Here is a 26,364-nt window from a genome sequence, read left to right on the forward strand (position 1 = left end):
TTCCAGCATTTCTTGTTGTTATTATAGCATGTTATTAGATTGCCTACAGAATGATAGCTGGGATCAGCTACAGATATAGGGAATATCTGATGTTTTGCTCGCATGAGTGCAAAACTGATTGGCAATCGCAGTTTCTAAGTCTCCACGATGGAAATAAAAATTGAGCGAACCATTTAACAGGCAGCTGATCTCACATCAGCTATTTCACATTATCATTAAAAGTTAAAATTACTCCCAGCCTCTCTCACAATAGGAGGCTCCTTCAGTGCAGTGCTGAGGGATCATTAATTATATGCTCAAGTCCTAGAGTTGAACTTCAATATGAAACCTTCTGAATTAAAGATTAGCAATTGAACCAAGCTAACACTCAGACAGACAGGCAATAAATGAAGATCTTATCAGGCAGGATGCCTGTTTTCTTGGTAATTAACAAAGCTCTAATGAAATGGCAGAAGGTACTGCATGAAAGGTGTGACTTCTGAAAAAGCAATTTCATTAGCAAGTCATTAATTACAGAGAAAGACGAACATTTTTCATTAAAAGAGGGATTTCAACCCCTGAGTTTCAACAAAGACAGGGAAGGGTAAATCACCCCAAGCTCTCCCACGTGTCTTTGAGATAAGAAAGATATTGACAGGCCTGTGTCAAGGTCCCACGTCCTCTTTCTTGACTGGAAAAGGCAGTCCAGACCTGGGGCTCCATAATAATAGATAGGAAAGAAGTGGTTGTGATAGCAGAACAAAACAATCACCTGAGCTAAGAAACATTAATATGTTGCATATCGTCAGAAAATTCCCCACTAATGCTAATAATTATGCTTTATACTCTGATCATATGTTCATTGTAATCACTGTAAGCCTTCTCTGAAGATTTGCTACATTAATAAATACAGCCAATTCCTCAAGTGTGTAGTGAACCACAAGCAAATTCCCATCAATGACCAGATAGATGCAAATTGTTATTAAATCTCTAAATCCCAGTTGTTCCTTAGGAAGTAATTAAGGAACACGGAATTCGTTAAACTGCTTTGAATCTAACTTTCTAAAAATATCTACTCTAACCAATTCCCCAATAAAAGATTGTCGAAAGTGAATTGACTGATCCCAAACTCCCAACGGGATGCACTGAAATTAGGTGCAAATTGATGAGTCAGTGCCACCGTGTTGTGAGTTCGCTTCTGAACCATTCTGCCTGGTGTGAATTTATTGATTGTAATTCAGCTTTCTTTTTTTTTAAACCCCTCGTATTTCCTAAAGGTTACTAACCTTCTGATATTGACAATAGACTGCACACGGAAGCAAATAGTTATGATTAGATTAGAGATACAGCACTGAAACAGGCCCTTCGGCCCACCGAGTCTGTGCCGAACATCAACCACCCATTTATACTAATCCTACACTAATCCCATATTCCTACCAAACATCCCCACCTGTCCCTATATTTCCCTACCACCTACCTATACTGGTGACAATTTATAATGGCCAATTTACCTATCAACCTGCAAGTCTTTTGGCTTGTGGGAGGAAACCGGAGCACCCGGAGAAAACCCACGCAGACACAGGGAGAACTTGCAAACTCCACACAGGCAGTACCCGGAATCGAACCCGGGTCCCTGGAGCTGTGAGGCTGCGGTGCTAACCACTGCGCCACTGTGCCGCCCATAAATGTTATGAAGTTTGTAATCAAATAAAAATTGTCAGGAAGGATAAATTATGCCAAAGAAAGAAAATTATTGGGGCTTACGTTAATGTGACGATTTGGAATCAAATGGAAAAGCTGCACTTCAAATGAAATGAAAAATGCAGGAATATTGGGATTGCTAGTATGGTGAAATTGAGAGACTTAGGGTAGGATTTTTTCCCGCATGTTTCAGGACCCTGTTGTCAGGGTCAAATGGGGGGGTGGGGGGTGTCAGAAACCCGGCCCTGTGGGGAACAGTCACCCGGCTGTGCTGGTGGGCTCACCATCCAATTAAGGAAAGTGGGCAGGTTTTCAAAGCTGGAGGGTCAATAGGAAACTGAAGAAGCAGCAGATTGCCTTTACAGGTGAGTAAGACAGCAGACATTCTGGAGTGCCCTCTCTCCAATTTTTAAAGTTTTAAATAAAAAACAGCGTCAACAGCCAGGCCGCCATTGTAGTGGGGGTTGGGGGGGTGAGGGGGGGTTGCCCTCCACAGGGTGGCCTGTGGCTGCAGCTGAAGCCAGGCAGGCAAGGAGGACCTCACAGCCTGCCTGAAGCACTGCCCACACCCCCCCCCCCTCAGTGTGCTGCCTGAAGCACTGCTCCCCCCCTCGGTGTGCTGCCAGGAGCCCACCTCCAGGAAGCTGCACTGTTTGCCTAGGGGTGCCTGGAGACTGTCTAGAATTTTTCAGTTGGCCTATGACAATAGGCCTTAACGGGCTTTTAAACAAGCTTAATTGGCTACCTGCCGCTTGCAGTTGGGTAGTCCCTCCCATCCCATTTCTCGTCTCCGGGGAAAAAGGCCTGGGGCAGGATGGTGACGGGGAACCAGCACATGGCCGCCTCTGTGCTCGTCCCCATTGGGGCCTAAAAATTCAACACTTGATAAGCCAGAGTGATGCCTGAGCTATTTCTATAAATCTGTTTAATTGCCCACTTGGAATGTGTTTATAACTTCTTCCTATATTTAAAAAAAAAAGTCCACATTTACAACCCCAGGAGTTAGTTCCAATCCTGACTAATGAAATGAAATACTCCATTCTGCTGCCTGTGAGGATTCACTTAAAGTGAATAGTATCAATCTAGTGTCTGGCGAGTGTTAGTTACAGCGCAAACTGCCAGAGCTTGTGAGCCGATGAATAATACCAGGTTCAGGAGCTAGTAACCAGGGAAATTGCCCCTGGCTTCAGGCCTTGGAAGGGGCAGTAATAGTGGAAAGTGTGGGTAAGAGGAGGGAGAGGAGATGGAAAGAACAAATTAATCATCCAGCGAGCTATAAAGAATAGCCATTAGGTCTCTCTCAGGTCGACAGCATTCTCACCACGCTTTAATGCAATGTCTATCTGAGTGCCAGGAAGCTAGCATGACCAGCTGGTAACATGCTGCAGTGGGTAAACTAACACTCTCAAGCCTGAGCTCATTGACCACAAATATCTCGAGCCCTCTTCTGAGCATCAGTAGCTTTCTACCTGCTGCGATAACACCTTGTAAGAGCACTAGACTAGCAAAGTGGTCACATAAAAACTCGAAAGGCTCACAGTTTGATGAAAATTAATTTGCCAATGTTGTGTTCACCCATAAAATTATAAACAGTTTTGCAAGCTTTGTCTGCAGATTGTTCCTGTTGTAGCCAGTGACCCTGAAATGTCAAGTGACATGTTTATCATGTTTATCAATGGTGGTCCTTTAGCATATGCAGTTTATCGGAAGAACAAAGATAGATGTTGGACATTGTAGTTAATGTTAGGGGTAGCAGCTGTTGTTCAGATTGTGCTCTTCTATGAGCTGCTGCTGAAGAACTCTGGCTGCAGGCAATTTTTGGACAGCTCCCATTGCTCACTATCCTCTATCCCCTCAATATCCACTTCCTCATTATCCTGAAAGTCATTGCTCATTAGATAGTCCATGAGTTGTCCCAATTGCAGAGTAAAGTTATGCAGCAGACCGTGGAATCACTGCTTGAACACTTCAGCTTATTGAGGGCTTTCATTCACTTGACCACAGTTTTAAAGAAAACTCATAAAACAACTCAAGTGTGAAGAATTGTCTATCGAAAACAGCTGCATAAACAAACTGACTAGAGTGTCATTACAAGCTGAAGTTTCTCTGTGGGATTCTGAATGCTGCTGTCAAACTCAAATGCTGGTCAGAAGCCTGCACTGTGTGGGAAACAGTCTCCGATTGTGATTTTGCCCAGGTGGCAAATTAATGACCAGAGGGTGGGCTCGCTGTGTCATTAAAGATGGTGGGTGGGCTCTTGAAGCTAGAGGGCCATTCAGAGGATTTCCAGCTTGAAAACAGCAGAAGGCTGCAATGGAGGGAGAGGGTGCTTTAAAATGGAGGCGTCCTCTCTCCAACTTTTTAATATTTGAAATAAAAAATGGCTGTAGCGGGGTTGGGGAGCTCCTGTACAGAGTTGTCTGTGGCTGCTGCAGCACCCAGGCAGGCTGTGTGGGGTGCGGGGGAGGGGAGGGGAACATCCTAGAATGCACCCTCACCCCCGCCTGCAGTCTCCAGGCAGCTAAAGCAGCCCCCGCCACCTGTGGCAACCTGGAGGCCAATTGGGAAATCCCAGTCAGCCTCCTTTAATTGGTATTAAGTGTTAATTAATTAGTTTAACTGGCTACCTGCTGTGTGTGGGTGGATAGCCCTGCTTCACCCCCATCTCACCTCCATGAAAATGGTCCAGGGCCGGATCAAGCCGGAGAACTGGCACGCTGGCCAGCTTTGCCATTTTTAGTGTCCGCACCCCGCCGGTCCTGCCCACGGTCAGGCCTCAAAATCCTGCTCTATATAATGTTGTTCTAGCAAAGAATAGAAAATGTCCACTTGACCAAATCAATCTTCAGACTTTGCATTTTTCTATATTATTGTTTTATGTATTTGTGTGTGTGTGCATGCTTTGCTTGAAATACTGCAGATTATAGCTTGGCATGTAGGTCTGGGCTGATAGGAACTGTATTTATGTCCCAGTCTATATTAATTGCATGAATGGCACCTCCAGCAGTACATCCATTGTCCCATCACAGAAAACTTTACGTCTTTTGTATGCAATGCACCAGTTATGTCAAGGTTTTCAGTTGGTGAAGGAGCTTTTGAGAATTGCTGGGAAAGGCTAGAAAGACAGTATCTATAGACATCGATTCACCCATTTTCAGACGTCTTTTCAATCATTTCATTATGTGAAAACAGATGATGCAGAAAAATTTCTTCTCGTAGTGCTGCTTACGGCTTCAAGTGTTACTTAGCACTGCCTGACCCGGGGATACGATGTATTCTGTGTAGCAAAGCTAGGAACAATTTTATTTATTGATACAGCACTGAAACAGGCCCTTCGGCCCACTGAGTCTGTGCCGACCGACACCCACCCATTTATACTAACCCTACAGTAATCCCATATTCCCTATCACCTACCTACACTAGGGGCAATTTACAACGGCCAATTTACCTATCACTTGCAAGTCTTTGGCTGTGGGAGGAAACTGGAGCACCCGGCGAAAACCAACATGGTCACGGAGAACTTGCAAACCCCGCACAGGCAGTACCCAAAATTGAACCCGGGTCGCTGGAGCTGTGAGGCTGCGGTGCTAACCACTGCGCCACTGTGCCGCCCATAAATTCTACGCAGACAAATTTCTCCCCCTTTATATCTAATATTCCAATATCACTTTAAGGAGTTTTTTTTTTGGAATGAAGACACTTCTAATTGGTGCAGATGTTTGTTAATTCATATATTAAATTAAAACCAATTAAAATTTATAGTTTAAAAAATCAAGTCAAACTGCAATATAGCAAATAGTAGAGGAATGTTGGGTTCATGAAAAAAAACATTAAAATATACACCACATTCATCTTCATTGTCTACCCCAGTGATGAAGGCAGTTATTAATATTAAGAATACATTTTGCAAAAATAGTTTAAATGGATTTGAAGCTTTTTAGGACATTTATGTTTTATCTTAAATGCATAATATAAAATATGTCGAGAGTTCTGTTCAGATGAAATTTGTCTCCAAAGGAGCAAAACACAAAACACTGACACAAGTGGACACGAAACTAATGCATAATAAAAATTCCTAAATAGTTGCGACTCACTCCATGTCTGTCAGACTTCGCAGGCAACCTGTTCATTGTTTACAATCAGCAACGGCTGCATTTCTGATCTCAGCGTCTAGGGGTCACTTTCATAATTTAATCTGCTACTTACCAACAAATAATGCAAAAATGCACCAGTCGTACACTTGCCACTGCAGCAATCAGTTTCCACCCACTTAAAATGAATCCATGCTTAAAACTCACCTGCAGATATGTTCCAGAAGGATCTTAAAGATTGTATCTGATTACTCTTGGACTGCAGTCTTTGCTTAACCTTCTAACAGGGATTAGCACAATAAATATTTAGTGTTTTACACAAATATTGAGGATAAATGTGTGGATTTGCTTTAAACTTACCAAATACTTCTGATGATCTAGGCATCTACTCCGGCAAGCCAACCAATCAGAAAACCTCAAAGCCAAGATAGACATTGTCCTGACATACAGCCCCAGCCTAACTTCAGAGCCTTTGCCCTGAATTTTCATTACGGGGTCACAAACCAGATGCCCTGAACATTTCCAGGTCCCGACCCTGCACCATGTCAGCAACGCTATTTTGAAGTGCAAAGGGTCTGATTGGCCCGGGGGGTGAGATCCGCGCTAATTAGCAGTATTAGGAATGGCCTGGAGGTGGGATGCAGTAATGAAGATCCATTTGAAAAGGTAAACAGATCCCATGACTGGGCGTTCTGTTCACTGAAGTGAAACGGCCAGCGCAGTCATGGGCAGATGTCCACGGGTAGCCCCACCCTTCTCTGATGCCTCCCTTGAGTCATTAACTGAGGCTGTTGGGGGCTGATGTCATATTTTATTCCCAGCTTCTAGAAAAAGGAACTCTCCAAGTGATACAAAGTAGGCCTGGATGGAGGTGCTAACAGAGGTCAGCAGCTGAGCAGTGACCTGAAGGACGTGGGTGCAGTGACGAAAGAGATTCAATGACCTGATAAGGTCTTGAAATGTGAGTGACCAGCAGCCCCCGGGTGACCGGTCACCAACTCTGGGTACAGTAGCATGGAGATGAGCTGAGCTCACAGAATGTCCATAGTTCTACCGAACATTGTCAGATCAAGTGTCCAGTTGCATCACTGAGACGGCAGCCACCCTCACAATGGGCACTATTCAGAAGGGCGAATTACTGATGGTCGCACCAGTTCATGTGAATGTCATGCTGGAAGAGACGAGGGAGGGCAGCCTACTCATGATGCATTCTCTCCTCATCCTGCTGGAAAAGAGAGTCCACACTGCATGGGAAATGTCTCGAACTGGCCAATCTCCACATTCTGACCCCAATGCAGATGGCAGCACTGGAAATGGCCAGGCTGCCAACGCATCAGTCTGTGCGTGATGGTGAGATGGGAGTCCATGACAGCAGGTCATTTGATAGCTGTAACCTGAGGTGAAGGGCATGGAGGAGACTCCTGCCCAATGCTGGGGCTCTTCGCCTGCTGTCATCCAGGAGTTGGTTGAGCTGAGTTGATTGCTGAGTAGGATGAGGTATCGTTCCCACATTCTTGTGTTTCCCAGAGGGTCAGTTGCAGAGGGGAAGTAGAATGCACAAGAACACTCATGCTGCCCTCCTTGGTGGGGGGAGACTCATTAGAGCCAGCATCATCACATCATTCCTCCACACCTTCCACCAGCGCAGACACACTCACCTCGGTTGGGCCCCAAAGTAGCACAGAATGGGGAGCACTGGTGAACCTCATATCACACGTGAGCAGGAGGAGGAGGGTGAGGCAGAGTCAGCTGTGGGTAAAGATGTTGGGCCTTGGGTACTACAAACCAAAGGCAGATAAGTTCCCGTTTGTCAGCGTTCCCTGAGACCTGGAGGAACCGTGGGCATGCAATGGAGGAGTCCATGTCGATGTCTGCTCTGTCAATACTCAGGAATTCGATTGCATGAGCTTCTCCATTGAGAGATTGGGCAACCTCTTGGAGAGCCAAATGCAATACCACTCAGAGTGGATGCAGGAGCAACACGTTGATTTACACAGAGTGAGACTCTCTGTAGCATTGGCCATTCAGTGTTCCTGATGGCGCAGAGATGCTCAGAATGGTTGCCAGCTGTATCTCGGTGGATGGTCTCATCCAGCATCCAAAGGTGGCAGGTAAGGTCTTGGGCAGTCAGAGCGGCAGATGAAGGGGCCACCCCTCAGGGCACTGGCATCACCCTTTGGCTCCTCTGATTCGAGCCATCTGTGTGACAAGGCCCTGTGACAGAGGCTGCCTCTGCAATGCTGCAGGTGCGGCAGCCTGTGGAGAATTGCCCACGGGCACCTCCAAGACGAAGTCGGAAGACATGGGCATCTCACCAGAGGCAGAGACGAGAGAGCAGGCTGCCTCCACCTCATCCTCCCCCATCGGGGGAGCACCCTATAGAAGTGGTCAGGAAAGAAAGGCACCATGCCATTGATTTCACTTAATGGGTCACCTGGATACTCTTCTCCACATTTGTCTGCTCTTAAATTTTCATTTCCATATCAATTGTATCTGTGCTCAAACAATGTGTTATTAATGTTGCATATAGAAGGTCAATATCAAGAGTTTCCATTGGCGGGTGGGAGGTTCAGGGGTCCTGGGATTGCTGTATTTCCATGCTCTGTGATGTTGGAGAACATTGGCAGTGGAAACCTCATTTTCCATGGTCGCGGCTGACAATGGGACTTCACAGATATAGGTCCTCGCAGAATGATAGCTATCATGCTGGGAGGTGAGTTTTGGGGTCATTGGTCATAAGGGCTTGGAGGCGATCAGGTGAAACGGTAAAGGATGGGCATCAGAAGCCAGCCTAATACCCCAGAGCCACCCATTGAGTCTGGATGTGGGCCTGAAGAGGTGCGGCACATGAGACTCTTGCAGGATAAAGGAATCATTACAGCTGCCCAGGAACTGGTCACAGACCTGCAAAATTTACTTCCTGTGGTCAGAGACCAGCAGGACATTCAATGAGTGGTAGCCCTTTCTGTTCAGGAATCTGACTGGCTGCTCTGTCAGTCCCTTGATGACTACGTGGGTGCATTTGATGATTCCCTGGACCTCTGGGAATCTATCAATGGGGACAAAGCCCAAAGCCCTCATTGCCTGCACAGGACCAACTGTGTCAAAGTGGATGTAATCTCCCACTCTCCGGAATATGATGAGCTGCCGACTGCGAGATGCCAACCAGGTCCACAGCTGTTCCCTGGAATGACCTGGTCGCATTAAAATTCAGGGCAACAGTGACCTTGATGGCTGCAGGTAGGAGATGGCCATGGGGGCTGTGAGGTTTCAGGTCATTGTGGATCAGAGCATACAGGACTGAGACCATCTGCCTGGATAGGCACAGCCTCCTACTACACTGGAACTCTGTCATTTGCAGGTCGCTGACTCTTGGGCTGTGCACCCAATGTCTTGGGTAGCACCTTCATCCCTTGCAGCCCCCACTGTGCTCCTCTGGCCTCCTTCTGTTCAAGAGGTTGCATCTGCTGAAGCTCATCCTGGCTGCTCTGTCCAATGTCAGAGTAGCCTGTTCCCATCTCAAATCCCTCAGCTAGGGTTGGTTTGTTCACCAGGTCTTCCCCTGCTAACCACAGCTGCCCAAGTGATGCCAATGGTCTCACATCCCTCTCCAGATTCCTACCACTCACCACTGACAGATGCAAGTCTTTTCCTAGTCTGTGGCACTGTATAAACAGCTGAGTTTTAAACTGGGCTTCTAAAATATGTTAAACAGCCCTTCCAAGAGCCCTCATGATCCCTCGCAGTGTTCACGACTTCTACATCTTGCCGTGTTCCAGACATTGCATTTTCCCCATGCCCCCTGATTTATACTTACAAACTGCTTCTGACAAGCCTTTCAATGAGTTCCTCAATGAACTCAACAGCCAATTAATTAGAGGCATGCGGGTTTCCCGTTCCCTCCCTCCCAGCATCTTCGCATTCCAGAGGCGGCGGGAACCAGCGATTTTCAAATCTCGCATACACTCCTGCATCCACTGGCATTTCAAAATTCAGCCCCTCACCCCTAAATAAAGTTCTCTTTGATCTCCTGAGGAGATGCCGTTAGGGTAACACTGAATGAAAAGCGAGGATTATTTGTGGAAGAACGGTAATACTCCCCATCATAAAGAAATCAATGAAAATAATACTTTGTTGCTGCAATAGCTCAAAAGAAACTTAAACTTCAAGTTTTAATCAACCAGAACTATGGTGGGACACTAGTTAGGTAAAAATCTGTGCCTCAGACATATTTATAATGTTGAGAATGCCTGTTCAGCTCCTGTGATATCCAGGTGGAAAGCTACATCTTTCAGAACATGATGATAAGCATATTGAGATGTACAGCTGTGTTTTCAACAATGTGCAAATCACAGGTCAATAGTCATTTACAAGCATTGGATATCTTTGAAGTATCACTGTGGATTAAAACATTTCAACTGAGCTCTTCAATTTGTTTCTGTGAACTGAAATTATTTTACAAGAAATTCAGCACCTGAAGATTTGCTCTTTATGACACTGTGAATAGGCTGCAGTGTCTGGCAGCTTGAGATCATACCAAACTCTGGAAAAGAAATATCAGCCCTTCATTCAAGTACGAGATTGTAATGCAGCCAGATTGTAACACAGTATTTTAACTTGTACTTTGCCAACACCAATGCTTTACAGGCAATAAAACAAAGGAAACATCAGCATTTGGAGTTGATCTAATAATTGCAGGATAGAGGTTGGAATAGGGTAGACAAAGAAAAGTTGTTCCATTAGCTGATGGTACAAGGACTAGGGGATCCAGATTTAAGATTTAGAGCAAGAGATGCAGGGGAAATGTGAGGAAGAACATTTTTACGCAGTGAGTGGTAATGACCTGGAACTTGCTGCCCACGAAGGTGGTGGAAGTGGAGACAACCAATGATTTCAAAAGGAAATTGGATGGGCATTTGAGGGAAATAAACTTACAGGATTACAGGAATAGAATGGGGTAATGAGACTAATTGGATTGCTCTACAGTGAGCCAGCATGGACTCGAGGGGTTGAATGGCTTCCTTCTATGCCATAATGACTCTACGACTCTACAGAGGCAGCAGTTCTGTCAACACTTGGTAAGGATACCTCATTAGTATGCAAAGTCAGTTATTAAAATAATAATTGGGCGGCACAGTGGCGCAGTGGTTAGCACCGCAGCCTCACAGCTCCAGCGACCCGGGTTCAATTCTGGGTACTGCCTGTGTGGAGTTTGCAAGTTCTCCCTGTGTGTGCGTTGGTTTTCTCCGGGTGCTCCGGTTTCCTCCCACAAGCCAAAAGACTTGCAGGTTGGTAGGTAAATTGGCCATTATAAATTGCCCCTAGTATAGGTAGGTGGTAGGGAAATATAGGGACAGGTGGGGATGTGGTAGGGAATATGGGATTACTGTCGGGTTAGTATAAATGGGTGGTTCTTGGTCGGCACAGACTCAGTGGGCCGAAGGGCCTGTTTCAGTGCTGTATCTCTAAACTAAACTAAACTAAACAAAACTTAGAAATAGGTGTCCATTTATTTATGATTAAAAAACCCAAGCAAGATTACCAAAAATAAAATAGCCAAGGTGCATTTATCTGGGATTGTAACTTCTTTTCCTCATTCATAGATCATATTTATCTTGGATTCATTCAGGTGCCGGGTGTCAGTACTGAGTGTGGAATCCTTCTCCACGTTTTGTAAGCTATGTCATAATTTTAGTCCAAATCGTTCAGCGGGAAAGGGATATATTTGGGATGGATGCTCATTTGGCACTGTGCCCCCCCCCCCACTCCCCCATCTGAGTTAAAATCAGGTGGGGTGTAAAGCAGGTGTCCAAACCCAACTGGCCTTGTTTCCACCAGGTGGATTAGGTTAATGCAGAATTGCCCTGCATCAGCTTCAGATTAGGCATGGCACAGGACAACCGCAAAGTAAAGATTCTGATGCTCTCCCTCGCCTCTTCGACGGGAGTGGGAGGAACGGGGAGGGGGTAAGGGTTGGGTGACACTATTCCACAACTAAGGCATCTTTGCAATGTTTATATTTTTGGTGTCTGGTATTTTTTATTCCCATTTTTCTGCACTTACATCTCCAGTTTTACAGAATGTTCAATTTAATTTCATGAAAGTTACAGAATTAGAACACAATTGGATGTTATTTCAGTATCTTTTTCAAATATTAGTTTAGGTGATTGGGCACTGTTTTTTATTCATTTCATGTGGGCATCACTGGCAAGGCCAGCACTTATTGCCCATCCCTAATTGCCCTTGAGAAGGTGGTGGTGAGCTGCCTTCTTGAACCACTGTAGTTCATCTGCTGTTAGCAAGGGAGTTCCAGGATTTTGATCCAGTGACAGTGAAGGAATGGTGATATAGTTCTAAGTCGGGATGGTGTGTGACTTGGAGAGGAACTTGCAGGTGGTGGTCTTTCCATGTGTCTGCTGCCCTTGTCCTTTTCGGTGGAAGTGGTCGCAGGTTCAGAAGATGCTGTCTAAGGAGGCGCACTGAGTTGCTGCAGTGCATCTTGTAGATGGTACACACTGCTGCCACTGTGCGTTGGTAGTGGAGGGGTGAATATTTAAGGTGGTGGAAGCGCTGCCAATCAAGTAGGCTGCTCTGTCCTGGATGGTGCTGAGCTTCTTGAGTGTTGTTGGAGCTGCACCCATCCAGGCAAGTGGAGAGTATTCCATCACAATCCTGACTTGTGCCTTGTAGATGGTGGACAGGCTTTGGGGAGTCAGGAGGTGAGTTACTCACTGCAGAATTCCCAGTATCTGATCTGATCTTCTAGCCACAGTATTTATGTGGTTGGTCCAGTTCAGTTTCTGGCCAATGGTAACCCCCAGGATATTGACAGTGGGGGATTCAACAAGGGTAATGCTGTTGAATGTCAAGGGGAGCTGTTTAAATTCTCTCTTGTTTGAGATGGTCATTGCCTGGCACTTGTGTGGCACGAATGTTACTAACCACTTATCAGCTGAAGCCTGAATGTTGTCCAGAAAGAATTGATCTTGCAATACGAGACACCCATGCCAGTACCTGAGCTGGGGCTGAGGTCTGAGTGTTTCCCTGTGAAAGATGTGACGTGTTATGATCAAGGAAATCCAGGTTCAAATGATGGCCATTCTTAGGGTGTTTAAGATGATTACCAATGTTCTACACTATGAGCATGATTTCAACATTTTGCAATGGGATTGACTGGATTTTATCAGTTTAACTTGAAAACTGGCTGTATCCAACTCTTCATCCTGATTTATTTTTTGAAGTATACCAAATCACAAAATAAGCCACAGGATGATTTTATGGATTAAGTCCTATCCATGTGTATTCCAAATTTCATATTGTGTGTCACTTGATACTTCATTACGGTTAAGTGAGGAGGGGTCTAAGGGCTTCCCTCTTTTCCCTCTCCTTGTTTGGCCACAACAGGTATAATTCTTTCTTAAAGTAGACATACTGGCCAATTCAGTAGGTGTTTGATTACTTACTTGCTAACAAGAACCAATCGGACAGGTTTTCTTGCGTTCACAAAGAAAGAAGTTAACTTTATTGTACCTAAACCGAACTAATAAAATAATAAACAATGCGCTAACTTTCACTCTCACACACTCTGGAAGTTTACACACACACAAATAGGTTACAGAGTGGGGAAAGGTAGATTGGTTGAGTTAGAGTCCATAAAAGAAAAGGGTATATACAGTCTGTGGAGTTTGGTGATTCAGCTGGCTTCTAGCTGAATTCAGTGGTCCTGAGGCTTTTAGTTTGAAGAGGTAGATGGCTGGTTCACGAGTCTCTTGGAGAAAGTGATGTGGATGATTTACTCCAGCAGGATTTCAGATTGTAGTCGGAGTATGCAAAGGTGGTCAGTCAACAGGCAGGATTTGAGAGCTTTCAAGCTGGAATGGAGAGAGAGAGAGAGAAAGAAAGAGGGACCCACACTTGGGGTATGTTCATGTCAGAGTCATTGCATCTCCTCTGCTGCAGAGAAAAAAAAAACAGCTTAAAAACCACAGATCAGGAGGGGCTTGTCACATGACAGTCACTCAGTCATTCAAACATAGCAGTTAGCAGTATTTCTCTGCTTGCTGAGAGAACAGGTGGTTCCTTTAAACTAATAAACTTCCTGGGTCTTGGTTCTTGCTGGGAACTGAGCAGACATTTCAACTCTCTCCTAACATTCTTTTACAATGTTGGATACAGTGTAGCAAACTAGGTGATCATCTTAAGCCGCTAGCAGTCATCCTGGTTTAAATGTCTTTTAAAAATGTATTTAAAAAAAATACAAATTCAGATCTCCAGTCAGTGGATTAAAGAAAATTATCATTCAACAAAACACATTGTCGCAACAACTAGGATAAGTGTGGATTAATTAAGGAAAGCTAATATAAATTAAAGGCAAACCATGTTTAACTAACTTCATTGATGAGGTAACAGAGAGTGTTGATGAGAGTAATGCAGTAAATGTGGTGTACACAGATTTCCAACAGGCATTCAATAAAGTGCCACATTGTAGGCTTGTCAGGAAAGTTAGATGCTATGGAATAAAAGGGACAGTGGCTGCATGGGTACAAAGTTGGCTAATTGACAGGAAACAGTAGTTGTGAATGTTTTTTTGTCAGACTGGATGAAGGTATATAATGGGGTTCCCCAGGGGTCAGCATTGAGACCCCTTCTTTTTTTGATATATATTAATGACTTGGGTGTACAGGGGAAGAGAATTCCAAAGATAGCCATAATCACACAGCACTGAAACAGGCCCTTCGGCCCACCAAATCTGTGCTGACCAACAACCACCCATTTATACTAATCCTACATTAATCCCATATTCCCTACCATGTCCCCACCACTTACCTACACTAGGGGCAATTTACAATGGCCAATTTACCTGCAAGTCTTTTGGCTGTGGGAGGAAACTGGAGCACCCAGCGAAAACCCACACAGTCACAGGGAGAACTTGCAAACTCTGCACAGACAGTACCCAGAATTGAATCCAGGTCGCTGGAGCTGTGAGGCTGCGGTGCTAACCACTGCGCCACTGATAAACGACCCTCTGAGGGAAGAATTTCCTCCTCATCTCTATCTTAAAGGGAGACCCTTATTGTGAAACACTGCCCCCTAGTTCTAGATTCCCCCCATGAGGGGAAATATCCTCTCTGCATCTACCCTGTCGAGCCCCCTCAGAATTTTACATGTTTCAATAAAATTACCACTCATTCTTCAAAACTCCAATGAGTACAGTCCCAACCTGGTCAACGTTTCCTCATAAGACAACCCCTTTATCCCAGGAATCAATCTAGTAAACCTCCTCTGAACTGTTTCCAATGCAAGTATATCCCTCCTTAAGTAAGGAGACCAAAACTGTATGCAGTACTTGTTAAACAGATCCAAGCCAATGATGAAGAATGAAGCAAGACACAGATCCTTTTCTTGATAGTAAGTTTATTCGCAGCATTACAAATCCTATCTCCTGCTTCCCCCTGCCATGTCCCAGCAGGCTCTCTTTATATCCTCACTAAGCCCTTAATTAAACAATGCCTTTCACCTGTGTATCTTTAACATCATAATTAACCTACCATTAACAGTACTCTAGGTGCGGTCTTACCAATGCCCTGTACAGCTGTAGCAAAACTTCCCTACTCCATCCATCTTGCAATAAAAGCCAGCATTCCATTTGCCTTCCTAATTATTAGCTGTACCTGCATGCTAACCTTTTGTGATTCATATATAAGGACACCCAGATCTCTCTGTACTGCAGCATTCTGCAGTCTCTTTCTATTTAAATAATATTTTGCTTTTCTATTCTTCCTGCCAAAGTGGACACTTTCACATTTTCCCAGATTATACTCCATCTGTCAATTTTTGGCCCACTTACTTAACCTATCTATATCTCTTTGGACACTTTGGCAATAATCACTGGCCTTGTCAGCGATGCCCACATCCCAAGAACACTGGGAAAAAAATGCTTTACACGAATGGTTCCAAGGTTGCGAGACTTCAGTTATGTGGATAGATTGGAGAACCTGGGGCTGTTCTCCTTAGAAAAGAGAAGGGTGAAAGGAGATTTGATAGAGGTGTTCAAAATCATGAGGGGTACGGACAGACTAGATAGAGAGAAACTGTTCTCATTTGCAAAAGGATTGAGATCAAAGGACATCGATTTAAGGTGATTGGGAAAAGAACCAAAGGCGACATGCGGAAAAACATTTCTGTGGAGTGGTTAGGATCTGGAATGCACTGCCTGAAAGGGTGGTGGAGGCAGATTCAATCATACTTATTGAAAGGATAAATATGGATAATTGGATAAGTGCCTAAAGGGAAATAATGTACAGGGTTATTAGGTAAGTGCAGAGGAGTGGGACTGGCTGGTCTTGCAGACAGCTGACACAAGCTCAAGGGGCTGAATGTCCTCCTTCTGTCCCCTTCCCACTCTAGGAATTTATAGCTTCCTTCTGTGCTGTAGGTTTCTATGGAAATTCAAATTAAACAGAAAGGTGGAGCCCACCTTTGGAGGACAGGATTCCAGCCATAGCTAACTAAAAAATAAAATTTAAAAAAATAATTTGAACAGCACTGCTTGACAAAAAAATTTAAAATCGATATTACAACAAAAATTCCATAGAGGTGTCCTTGACTTCATTGCCACTGCTAGTAATTCCTTATTAGTTTTGTCTGGCAGGTGAAACATGCTGGAAAATGAGGCACTACTACTGAGTGGAAGATTCAATCCATGAGGCTACTCTTTGTGTTAATCTGAATGAGTTGTGTATTAGCATACAGCACTGGCAATGACTTTAGCTATTTCACGCTACTTTAAAACCTAAGGATGACGGAGTATACAACATGCAAGACTGATTCTATAGAATTAATCTGTAGCTAATTGCATGTTGCTGGAGGAGCTTCAGGAGAAGTGCTTCTGTTGTCTCATATTTTGGTTCTGCTCCAAGGTAAAGCCTTTCTTGGCAACATTGCTGTTTAAGTTGAAAGCCAAGCATGACCTGGTGTTTCTCAGAGGCAACCCCAGCCCTGCTGATTCTAATATTAGAAATGGAGCAGGCAAAAAGTGGGAGCATGTTTATACAAAGCAGGAAGGAGAAATTCATCCAGGAAATGAAGGGGAATAACAGGAAAAACAATTAGGAGAAAATAGAGAAGAAACTACTGTAGTATGAATGGGTCTTAAAAGATAGTGAAATAAAGATTAAGGAAATAAATATCAGAGAGGAGGATGAAGAAAGAAATAAAGAAGAAAGAAAACAGAACATAAAAGTTGTGAGAGAAAGGTACTTGAGCAAAGAAAGACTTTTTCCCTTTCAGAATAACAGAGTGAATAAGATGTGCAGAGACAGGCCTCTTTCTAAACTGACGCTGGTCTAGTCAGGGCTTTCTCGATTTCTGTTTTTGTTCATTGCTTTCATATCTGTGTATAGGTTCCATTGTGACACAGTATTTATTGATGTAACTCCCAGAGCACTACATTCTGGTGTTTCTTTGAAAACTGTCATTGTGCCATTTTGTGAAGGTTTAGCAATGGACACAGTCCAAATTTTGTACCAGTGAAAAGGCATTTTACTCAGTGTTTGCATAAAACTGTCTGTCTACTCTTTGCATCATTTAAAACCATGAAGGGATCAGTGGGGTCGAGGTGTTGAAGTACTTTGGACAGATCCAAACGGCGCGAATCGTGGTATAAAACTAAACTAGGTGAACTGTGAGCTAAACAGAGCTTAGCATCTGACTAAAATAAAAAAGCAATGTGCAGGAAATGCATTGTTGGTTTGTCAGTATTAGAAAAGAGAAAACTATAGGTTCATGCTACAGGTGTAGATCTTTCATTGGACCATCCAGGATTTAACTATCACACTTTCAAAACTAAACTTACACCAACAACAACATTAACTTGCATTTATATAGTATCTTTAACATAGAAGCATGTTTCAAGAAACGTCACAAAGCATAATCAGACAAAAATTCATCTGAGCCAAGGAAGGTTATGTTAGGAAGGAGGTAAAACCACTTGGTGAAAGAGATAGAAGTTTAAAGGTGGAGTGGGACGTAGAAAGGGGGGAGAGGTTTAAAGAGGAAATTCCAGAGCGTATGATCTAGGCAGCTGAAGACATGGCCTTCAGCGATGGGCCAATGGGAGTGCGGGCGTACCGATTCCACTTAATGCAGTGGAAGCGTTTAAGAAAAAAATTGAGAACTGGAGGAACCCTGGTGTTGAATGATCCTGGAAAGGATTATCTGTAGTATGAAGCCATTCCCTCCTATTTTCCTGCTGAGATTCTGGTCTGTTAATACAAAGCCATGTCAGAAATGTGTTTATACAGTATTGTGAAAATATATGGATATTGAATGAGGGTTGGATCAGGCTGGGCTGTGATACTCTCCTGCCTTACCTTATTTGAAGATGTTGTGGGGCAGTGGGTTTCTGTGGACCCTTACACCATCATGGATCAGTAACTGCAAACCCCACAATATGTTGATCATGCATCAAGTGCAATAATAGATCCCCAAGTTTACTTCAGTTTCAGAAGTACTGAGAATCAAGCACTATTTGGTGGCACAGAGAGGTTAAATGCCTTCATCTTCACCTAGAGTGAACTCTAGTTTCTACATACAATTGGCTCATGTTCATGTAATACTGAAAATGGAATAACATGGACAAAAGCAGCCGAGTTTCTTACCTTCCTACATAAAAGAATTTGGGCGTCATTCTGTTTGCAGTCCTTACTCACAGCTATAACTAAAAGAGTGCATTAACACCTTCAGGCAAAATTAGTGTAAGCAGTTTGACAGCATTCCTCCCGAAAGACTGTCCCCCTCCAAGTACTTGCCTGTTCAAAGTTGCAAAATCTCAATCCATACTTGTTCAAAACATGTGGCATCATGGTGTTGTCAATCAGAATAGCTGAACTCACTTGACCTTTTCTTTAACTCAAGTTTTTTTTTCTCTTCTCCACAGAAATGATGGAATTGAACAACATCATCACTTATGCTGGTATTACAAACAGCTCCAGTTACCAAACCTTCTTGCTGGATGAGGAGAAAGGCAGACTCTTTGTTGGGGCCAAAGACCACATATTTTCTTTTAATCTGATCAACATAAACAAGGATGTTTTGAAGGTATGCTGCCTGTATATTATAGAAGAATATCACTGACAAAAGTGTCTCCCAACTCCTCCTTTTAGTGCTGCCCTGCTGCAAACAATTGCAAAATTCTTTCTGACAATAGTAACTTACTGCAAAGACGTCAACACTGCGTTCTGCACCAAAAGCAACTGAGACGCTAGAAAAACAACATCTTGGGCATTCATCTCAATCTGGCATTTTCTTGCCAATTTTCTATCCTCCACTTTTCTCCTGCAGACCCATTGCTGGACATGCCTCCACATGGTCGGACACCACCTGAGACCTCTCCCAAAAGACCATCACTCATGTATGTGCTCTGAGAGTCACTTTGAGCAAGCTATTTTATCATGGCAGCTTCATTGGCATTAGGGAGAGTGTTGATCACTGTAGGGAGGTGCAGGACATGAGGGCTTGGGAATACTGGGCATGGGGTCCTGGACAAGGTGGGCATCAACCAGAAGGTTGAAATTGAAAGAGGTACTGCATTTAAATAAAAATAAAAGAGGTTTAACATCTAATATGAAAGGCATCACCGAATCATAGAAATTACAGAAGGAGGTGCGATTCAACTCATCCTGCCTCTTCCAGCCTCAGGTATCCGCTCTAATCACATTTCCCTGCCCTGTCTCTCTGGCCTTGTATGGTCTTCCTTAAATTCTTGATTAGATCAAATACTGCAACGTGCACTGAAATATTTCAGCATCTGTCTTTGCTCTTCTTGTGAGAAGTCTGCCTGCATGTCTCTTTGTTACCAATTTGACAAACAGCAGAAACAACCTTTCCTTATTGCTCTCTTAAAATTTTAATAATTTTTAAAACCTCTATTAAATCTCCATTTAAGCTTCTCTGTTGCAGTTAAAAAGCTTTTATGTCTCAGCCGTTTCTTCATAACCATAAATTTTGATTGTCGGTATACATCTAGTAAATATATACTGTATCATTTCAGTTGCTCTAATATTTTTCCGAGAATGGGGTAATCAGAACAGCACACCGTGGCCGGGATTTTGTCTTGGCAGCAGGGGTCTTGGTCACCAGCCAAAGCATCGGCGCGAGACCCACATTGCCTCCTCCAGGGGAGGCCCACTGGCAGGCTTTCTCCAGGATCAAGACCCCGGAGGTGGAAGTCCTGCCTACTGAAAGTTGTCGGCCAATCAGAATTAGGCAGCTCTTTTACTGAGCAACGCCACCATGGAAGCAGTGGCTGCTGCCGTTACTGGACTCACCAGAGGCACTGCAACCAGGCCACAGGTAAGTCAGGGTGGGGGGTCACGGGGCAGGGGGTGTAGTGGAGCCGGGAGCAACAGCAAGGGGGTGGATCTCAGTGGGCCGGCCTCACCTGTCCCAATGCTGGGTCCCTTGTCCAGGCACCAATGAGGGACCACACCCCCGGAGCCGGGAAGCAACCCACACGTGATTGCTTGCTATGCTCCCCATGCGGCGACAGGCCCACCTGCCGCTGGACTAATACCGACGGCGATGGGATGATGCCTTTAATTGGGCATTAATTGCCCACTTAAGGGTCTCAAATGGCGGTGGGGCAGGAAGGCTGTTCACAGGCCTTCTGCCCAGGACTTCATTTGGGTGGAGGCGAGAAGGTGGTGGGGGTCCTTCCCACACCACCATCCCACCCAATTATATGCTCTACCCGCCTCAAAAGCCGCTGCGGGGGAGAGCATAAAATTCTCCCCAGTATAACAGCTGTGGTTTAAACAATATTTTGTATAAACTCAAATCCACTTCTTAGATTGTTCTTTGAATGACTTTTTTTTTATTCGTTCATGGGATGTGGGCATTGCTGGCTGGACCAACATTTATTGTTCATCCCTAATTGCCCTTGAGAAGGTGGAGGTGAGCTGCCTTCTTCTTTGCTGCAGTCCTTGGAGTGTAGATACACCCACAGTGCTGTTAGAGAGAGAGTTCCAGGATTTTGACCCAGCGACAGTGAAGAAATGACAATATAGTTCCAAGTCAGGATGGTGTGGGGCTTGGAGGGGAACGTGCTGGTGATGTTCCCACACAGCTGCTGCCCTTGTCCTTCTAGGTGGAAGAGATTACAGGTGTAGAAGGTGTTGTCAGAGGAGCCTAGCTGAGTTGCTGCAGTGCATCTTGTAGATGGTATACACTGCTGCCACTGTGCATCGGTGGTGGAGGGAGTGAATGTTGAAGGTGGTGGATGAGGTGCTAATCAAGTGGGCTGCTTTGTTCTGGATGGTGTTGAGCTTCTTGAGTGTTGTTGGAGCTGCACCCATCCAGGCAAGTGGAGAGTATTCCATCACACTCCTGATTTGTGCCTTGTAGATGGTGGACAGGCTTTGGGGAGTCAGGAGGTGATTTACTCGCTGCAGAATTCCCAGCCTCATACAATTCCTGATTTTCTACATGTGTTTCACCTTTTAAACATAAATCTGCAATCCTAGATCTCTCTGTGCCTCCATTCTGTGAGAAACCTTTAGCATATGCATTGAACTACGTTGGCCATTGAACTACATTTGCCACCGTTCTGCTCACTCAGCTCAACTATGTCAACCCACAAGCTCACTCACCATTTTTTTTATTCTTTCATGGAATGTGGGGCATTGCTGGCAGGGCAGATTTGTCGCCCATCTCTAATTACCCTTGAACTGAGTGTCTTGTTCGGCAATTTCAGAGGCATTTAAGAGTCAAACACATTGCTGTGGGTCTGGAGTCACACGTAGACCAGACCAGGTAAGGACAGCAGATTTCCATCCCTAAAGAACATTAGTGAACCAGTTTAGTTTTTACAACAATCAATGATTGTTTTATGGCACCATTACTGAGACTAGCTTCCAGGTCCTGATTTTTATTTAAAAATTGAATTCAAATTCCACCAGCTGCCATGGTGGGATTTGAACCCATATCCCAGGATAATAGCCTGGGCCTCTGAATTACTAGTCCAGTGACATTACCACTGTGCCACCCACAACTAAAGTATCATACAAAAGCAAAATACTGTGGATGCTGGAAATCTGAAACAAAAACAGAAAATGCTGGAAATACTCAGCAGGTCAGGCAGCATCTGTGGAGAGAAAAAAAGGGTTAATGGTTCAGGTCATAGTGTCATAGAGTCGTACAGCATAGAAACAGGCCTTTCGGCCTACCACGTCCATGCTGACCATAATGCCTATCTATACTAATCCCACCTGCCTGCATTAATTCCGTATCCCTCTATGCCTTGTTCATTCAAGTACCTGTCCAGATGCCTCTTAAATGTTGCTACTGTTCCTGCCTCCACCACTTCCTCAGGCAGCTCATTCCAGATACCCACTATTCTTTGTGTGAATAATTTACCCCTTTGATCCCCTTTAAACCTCCTCCTTCTCACCTTAAATCTATGCCCTCTAGTTTTAGTCACCCCTACCATGGGAAACAGACTCTGGCTATCTATCCTATCTATGCCTCTCATAAATTTATATACCTCTATCAGGTCTCCCCTCAGCCTCCTTCGCTCCAGGGAAAACAGACCCAGTCTGTGACCTTTCATTAGAACTCAAAGAACTAAAGTGTCAGTCCAGGTTCTAGCCTCAATCTTGGGATTTGAATGCATCTCCATTTCGATGCCTAGGAATGTGAGGTATTTCAATGCAAATTGTGGTGTGGTGACCATCTTAGCTGCCTATTCTTTATAAGTTGAATTTTGGATTCCAGCTTTCCTTTTTAAAAGTTTAATGTACGTTTCCAACTGATGAATTAAAATGATCATTCAGCGTAGCATGTTTTCCTGACACTATCTGCTGAGTCAAACTGAGCTTTACAATAATAATGTTGTTCAATCAATCATAGGCATTTTTTTTATATTTTAAAGGGTTTTCAATACTAATTCTACTAGTAATACCATTCTTAGTTAAATTTTTAAATACTAATCAATAGTAATCATATTTATTTTATGTAAGCTAATGTTGTTCTTTTTCTTGGAAATACATTCCCATATTTATTGATGAGTTATTATTGATAGGTTAGATTTTCAGAATACAGCACATAATTCACATTTATGTGTGTACATGCAAGTGTGTGTATCTGCATATAGTCTACATGTTGCACTATTATCATTTTTCGTAATACCAAGCATACTATTCACAGATTACAAAATTGATTTTCATCACTTTTTAAAGAGTGCTAAATGAGTTGAAATGTCACTATTCACGAATAGCATTCAAACACTTAATATGTTTGAATAAAATTCCTTTTCTGCTATTTTAATACAGGAATTCACATGTTTAAAATCAAGTGAAAATAAACATATTAAACTTAAAATTAATCATTTCCAACCAGTATAAATGTGCTTAAACACTTGATGAACGATATTATTATCACTTCAAAGATCTGGCTAACTTAATTGTGAGTGACTTGTGTATATTATTAGCTGTAGCACGCTCTCATTAAATGGATGGTATTTCATCAGTCTATGCTCTGCATCCTTCGTGTATTGTGTGTACCTTTACAATGTACCTCCAAGTATCTTTCTTCCTCAAATTTAAGGAGTTACATTTAATATACAGAGAGGAAACCAACACGGCAGCATGCAGGATTCTGCCATTGTATATAATGCTTTAATTAATCACAGAATTGTTACAGTACAGAAAGAGGCCATTCGGCCCATCATATCCACACTGGCTCTCTGAAAGAACAATTCACTCAGTTCCATTCCCCTGCCTTCTCCCCATAACCCCGCACATTCTTCCTTTTCATATAACTGTCTAATTCCCTTTTAAATGCTTCAATTGAACCTGTCTCCACCACGTTCTCAGGCAACGCGTTCCAAACCTTAACCACTCGCTGCATGAAATAAGTATTTCGTCATGTCGCTCTTACCAAATAGTTTATAACTGTGCCCTCTTGTTCTCGATCCTTTCACGAGTAGGAACAGTTTCTCTCTATCTACTCTGTCCAGACCCCTCATGATTTTGAAAACCTCTACCAAATCACCTCTCAGCCTTCTCTTCTCCAAGGAAAACAATCCCAACTTCTCCAATTTATTTTCATAACCAAAGTTCCTCATCCCTGGAACCATTCTCCTGAATCTTTTCTGTACTCTCTCCAATGCCCTCACGTCGTTCCTAAATTTTTTATATTTTTTTAATGACTGCAGAATTATTTTATTCCACTGCTGGTCAAAAGGTCCATTTTGTTAGAAAAGAAAAACGGTGCACACTTGTTCACATAATGGTCTCATTACAGCATCTTTTGTTAGCTTCCATTATCTTGCTGTTGTCTCTCGGCCATTGTCCAGCTCCATTAGACTGCCCTTGCATGGTTCCACTTGTATCTGTCGGAATGTAACCAGTATAAGTCCACCAATTGCTTCCCTCTTGCTCCCACACAGTTATCTCCAGAGTTCCCTAAAGTTCTATCCTTGACTCTCTCCTCTTCCTTATCTATTGGTTGTGGCTGGGCAACATCATCTGCCGACACAGGGTCAGCTTTCACACCTACATTGACGGTGCTTAACTCCTGCTAATTCTCAGAATTCACCTTCAACTCTGTTTTATCAGACTGCTTGTCTGACATCAAGTCATGGATGATCCACGACTCCCTCCATTTTAGCTTTGGAAAGATTGAAGCCATCCTTTCCTGTCCATGCCCTAACCTATTCTTCCTTTCCACTGATTCCATTCCCTTCCCTGCAAACCTGCCAGACTGTATGAAACCTGAGCAGCTTTTCAACTCCAATTCCTTTCCATCACAGATTATTTCCACCTTTTTTCTTTCATTTGCTCATGGGATGTGGGCATAGCTGGCAAGGCCAGTATTTATTAGCCATTCATAATTGCCCTTGCACAACATAATCTGTCTCAGCCTCGCTACCACTGAAACCCTTAGCCATGCTTTTGTCACTAAATAGCTTGATGATCCCATTCTCCTCCTCTCTGGTCTCCTATTCTCTGCCGTCCATAAACTCCACTTTATTCAAAACACAGCCACCCATTTCTGACTGCAAACCAAATCCCACATCCTTCATCATTTCCTTGCTGATGGGACTACTTCTCTGTCCTCCAAGATATTAAACTCCTCGTCTTTATCTTCACATCCAGCCTATCTCTGCAGTATCCTTCAGACTTCTATCCTCACCCTGCAGTTTGCTGATTCTGTCCTTTTGCGTGTTTCTTCTCTACCTTCGCACGTCATTGGAGACAGAATTTTTAGCTGCCTTGGCCCCACTGTATGGCATGCCATTTATAAACACCTCTAATTCTCCTCTTCCCCCTCCTCCTTTAAAAGCCTCTGCAAAACCCACCTATTCAACTAGCCTTTCATTCCTACTGCTAAGCTCTCTCCCCAGTGTCTGTTTCCCTTTTTGTATTTTTCAATTTGGGAAGCACCTCAGAAATTCTTTATGTAAGAGACACTACACAGAGTAAGTTGCTGTTCAATGATATTTGCAGGAGGATTTATTGACAGCAGAGTTTCCCATACTGGTGCAATTATTTTAAACACTTCTGAAGCAATGGCCATGAGTTATGCACAGGTGTATAGGGACACTCAAATCTTTTCTGGAGTTGTTATTAATGCTAGCTTTTATGGCTAAATCTTTCCTATGTATTAGAATTATGCTGTGGGATAACGATGTGTAATTGCTGAAAAAAATTCATCTGAAATTCTTTTGTCTGCTTTTGATTGGATGTTTTAGTCCATTTATTTTAAAAATCTATGCCAAGACAACAGAGGGAGGCATTTTAGACAACCAATGTTAGCTGAACTGGTAGGTGTAGTGAATGGCCTTTCACCTCGGGGGCCTTGGATCATGTTGAGCTGAGACTGATGGGATGAATGTCATTTCTGTCCTCTGTAAGGGTCATATGTGAAATGAGCTTTCACTCAAATTTTATTGAGCAAAAGCGTACAACACAAAACTTCTCTGCTGAAGTTGGACCTGAGGCATGTTGCTGGGGCAGTGTAGGGTTTTAATCAGAGTATGGTTGTGCTTTACCTGACCTGGGAATGCTTGAAGCTGACACTGTGTGCAAGAAATGAGAAAAATTCCATTCCCTGGCGTCAGAATCTTCACCTTGATAAGCACAAAATGAAATAAAAGCAGCCAAATGTTGGCAGGCTGTAAATTAAATGCTGTATCATTTGCACTGCAATGCACAGTAGGGACCTGTGGGATACTTGGGAGAGGGAGACGAGTCTCCTCCTCAATTTAGTCTTAAATTGGAGAATGTCACAACAGAACTGGCAGACAATGAGATGATGAGATCTAGCACCAACTTATCACCCCCTACTGGGAATTGCACCACCCACCCCACCCCCACCCCCCGCCTCACCAGGATTTGCCTCTTCCCCAACTGACACATGAAAATGGTGCTTGGCTGGGGTGGGGGAATGGGGCTCAGACATACTGGATCACCCATGTTACTGCCACTTCCTGGGGCCACCATGAGGACATTGCTTGCTGGCCCTGGGAAACGGCAGTAACTATCTTGAGGATGTAACTAGCAGAGTGGATGAGGGGGAAGCAGTGGATCTAGTG

The 26,364-nt window shown here is 43.7% G+C and overlaps 1 protein-coding gene across 4 annotated transcripts in view; it reads left to right on the forward strand.

The window, feature by feature from the left end:
• The window catches only part of sema3ab (sema domain, immunoglobulin domain (Ig), short basic domain, secreted, (semaphorin) 3Ab), a 500,953-nt gene that overhangs the window by 273,590 nt on the left and 200,999 nt on the right, over positions 1-26,364 (forward strand). For all 4 annotated transcript variants that reach the window (XM_068059617.1, XM_068059616.1, XM_068059615.1 and 1 more), the window contains one exon: positions 18,709-18,869. In XM_068059617.1, the coding sequence (XP_067915718.1) occupies positions 18,709-18,869 (161 nt within the window). The remainder of the gene's footprint in view (positions 1-18,708; positions 18,870-26,364) is intronic.

The sequence above is a fragment of the Heterodontus francisci genome, chromosome 27, assembly GCF_036365525.1.
Source record: "Heterodontus francisci isolate sHetFra1 chromosome 27, sHetFra1.hap1, whole genome shotgun sequence".
Taxonomy (NCBI): domain Eukaryota; kingdom Metazoa; phylum Chordata; class Chondrichthyes; order Heterodontiformes; family Heterodontidae; genus Heterodontus; species Heterodontus francisci.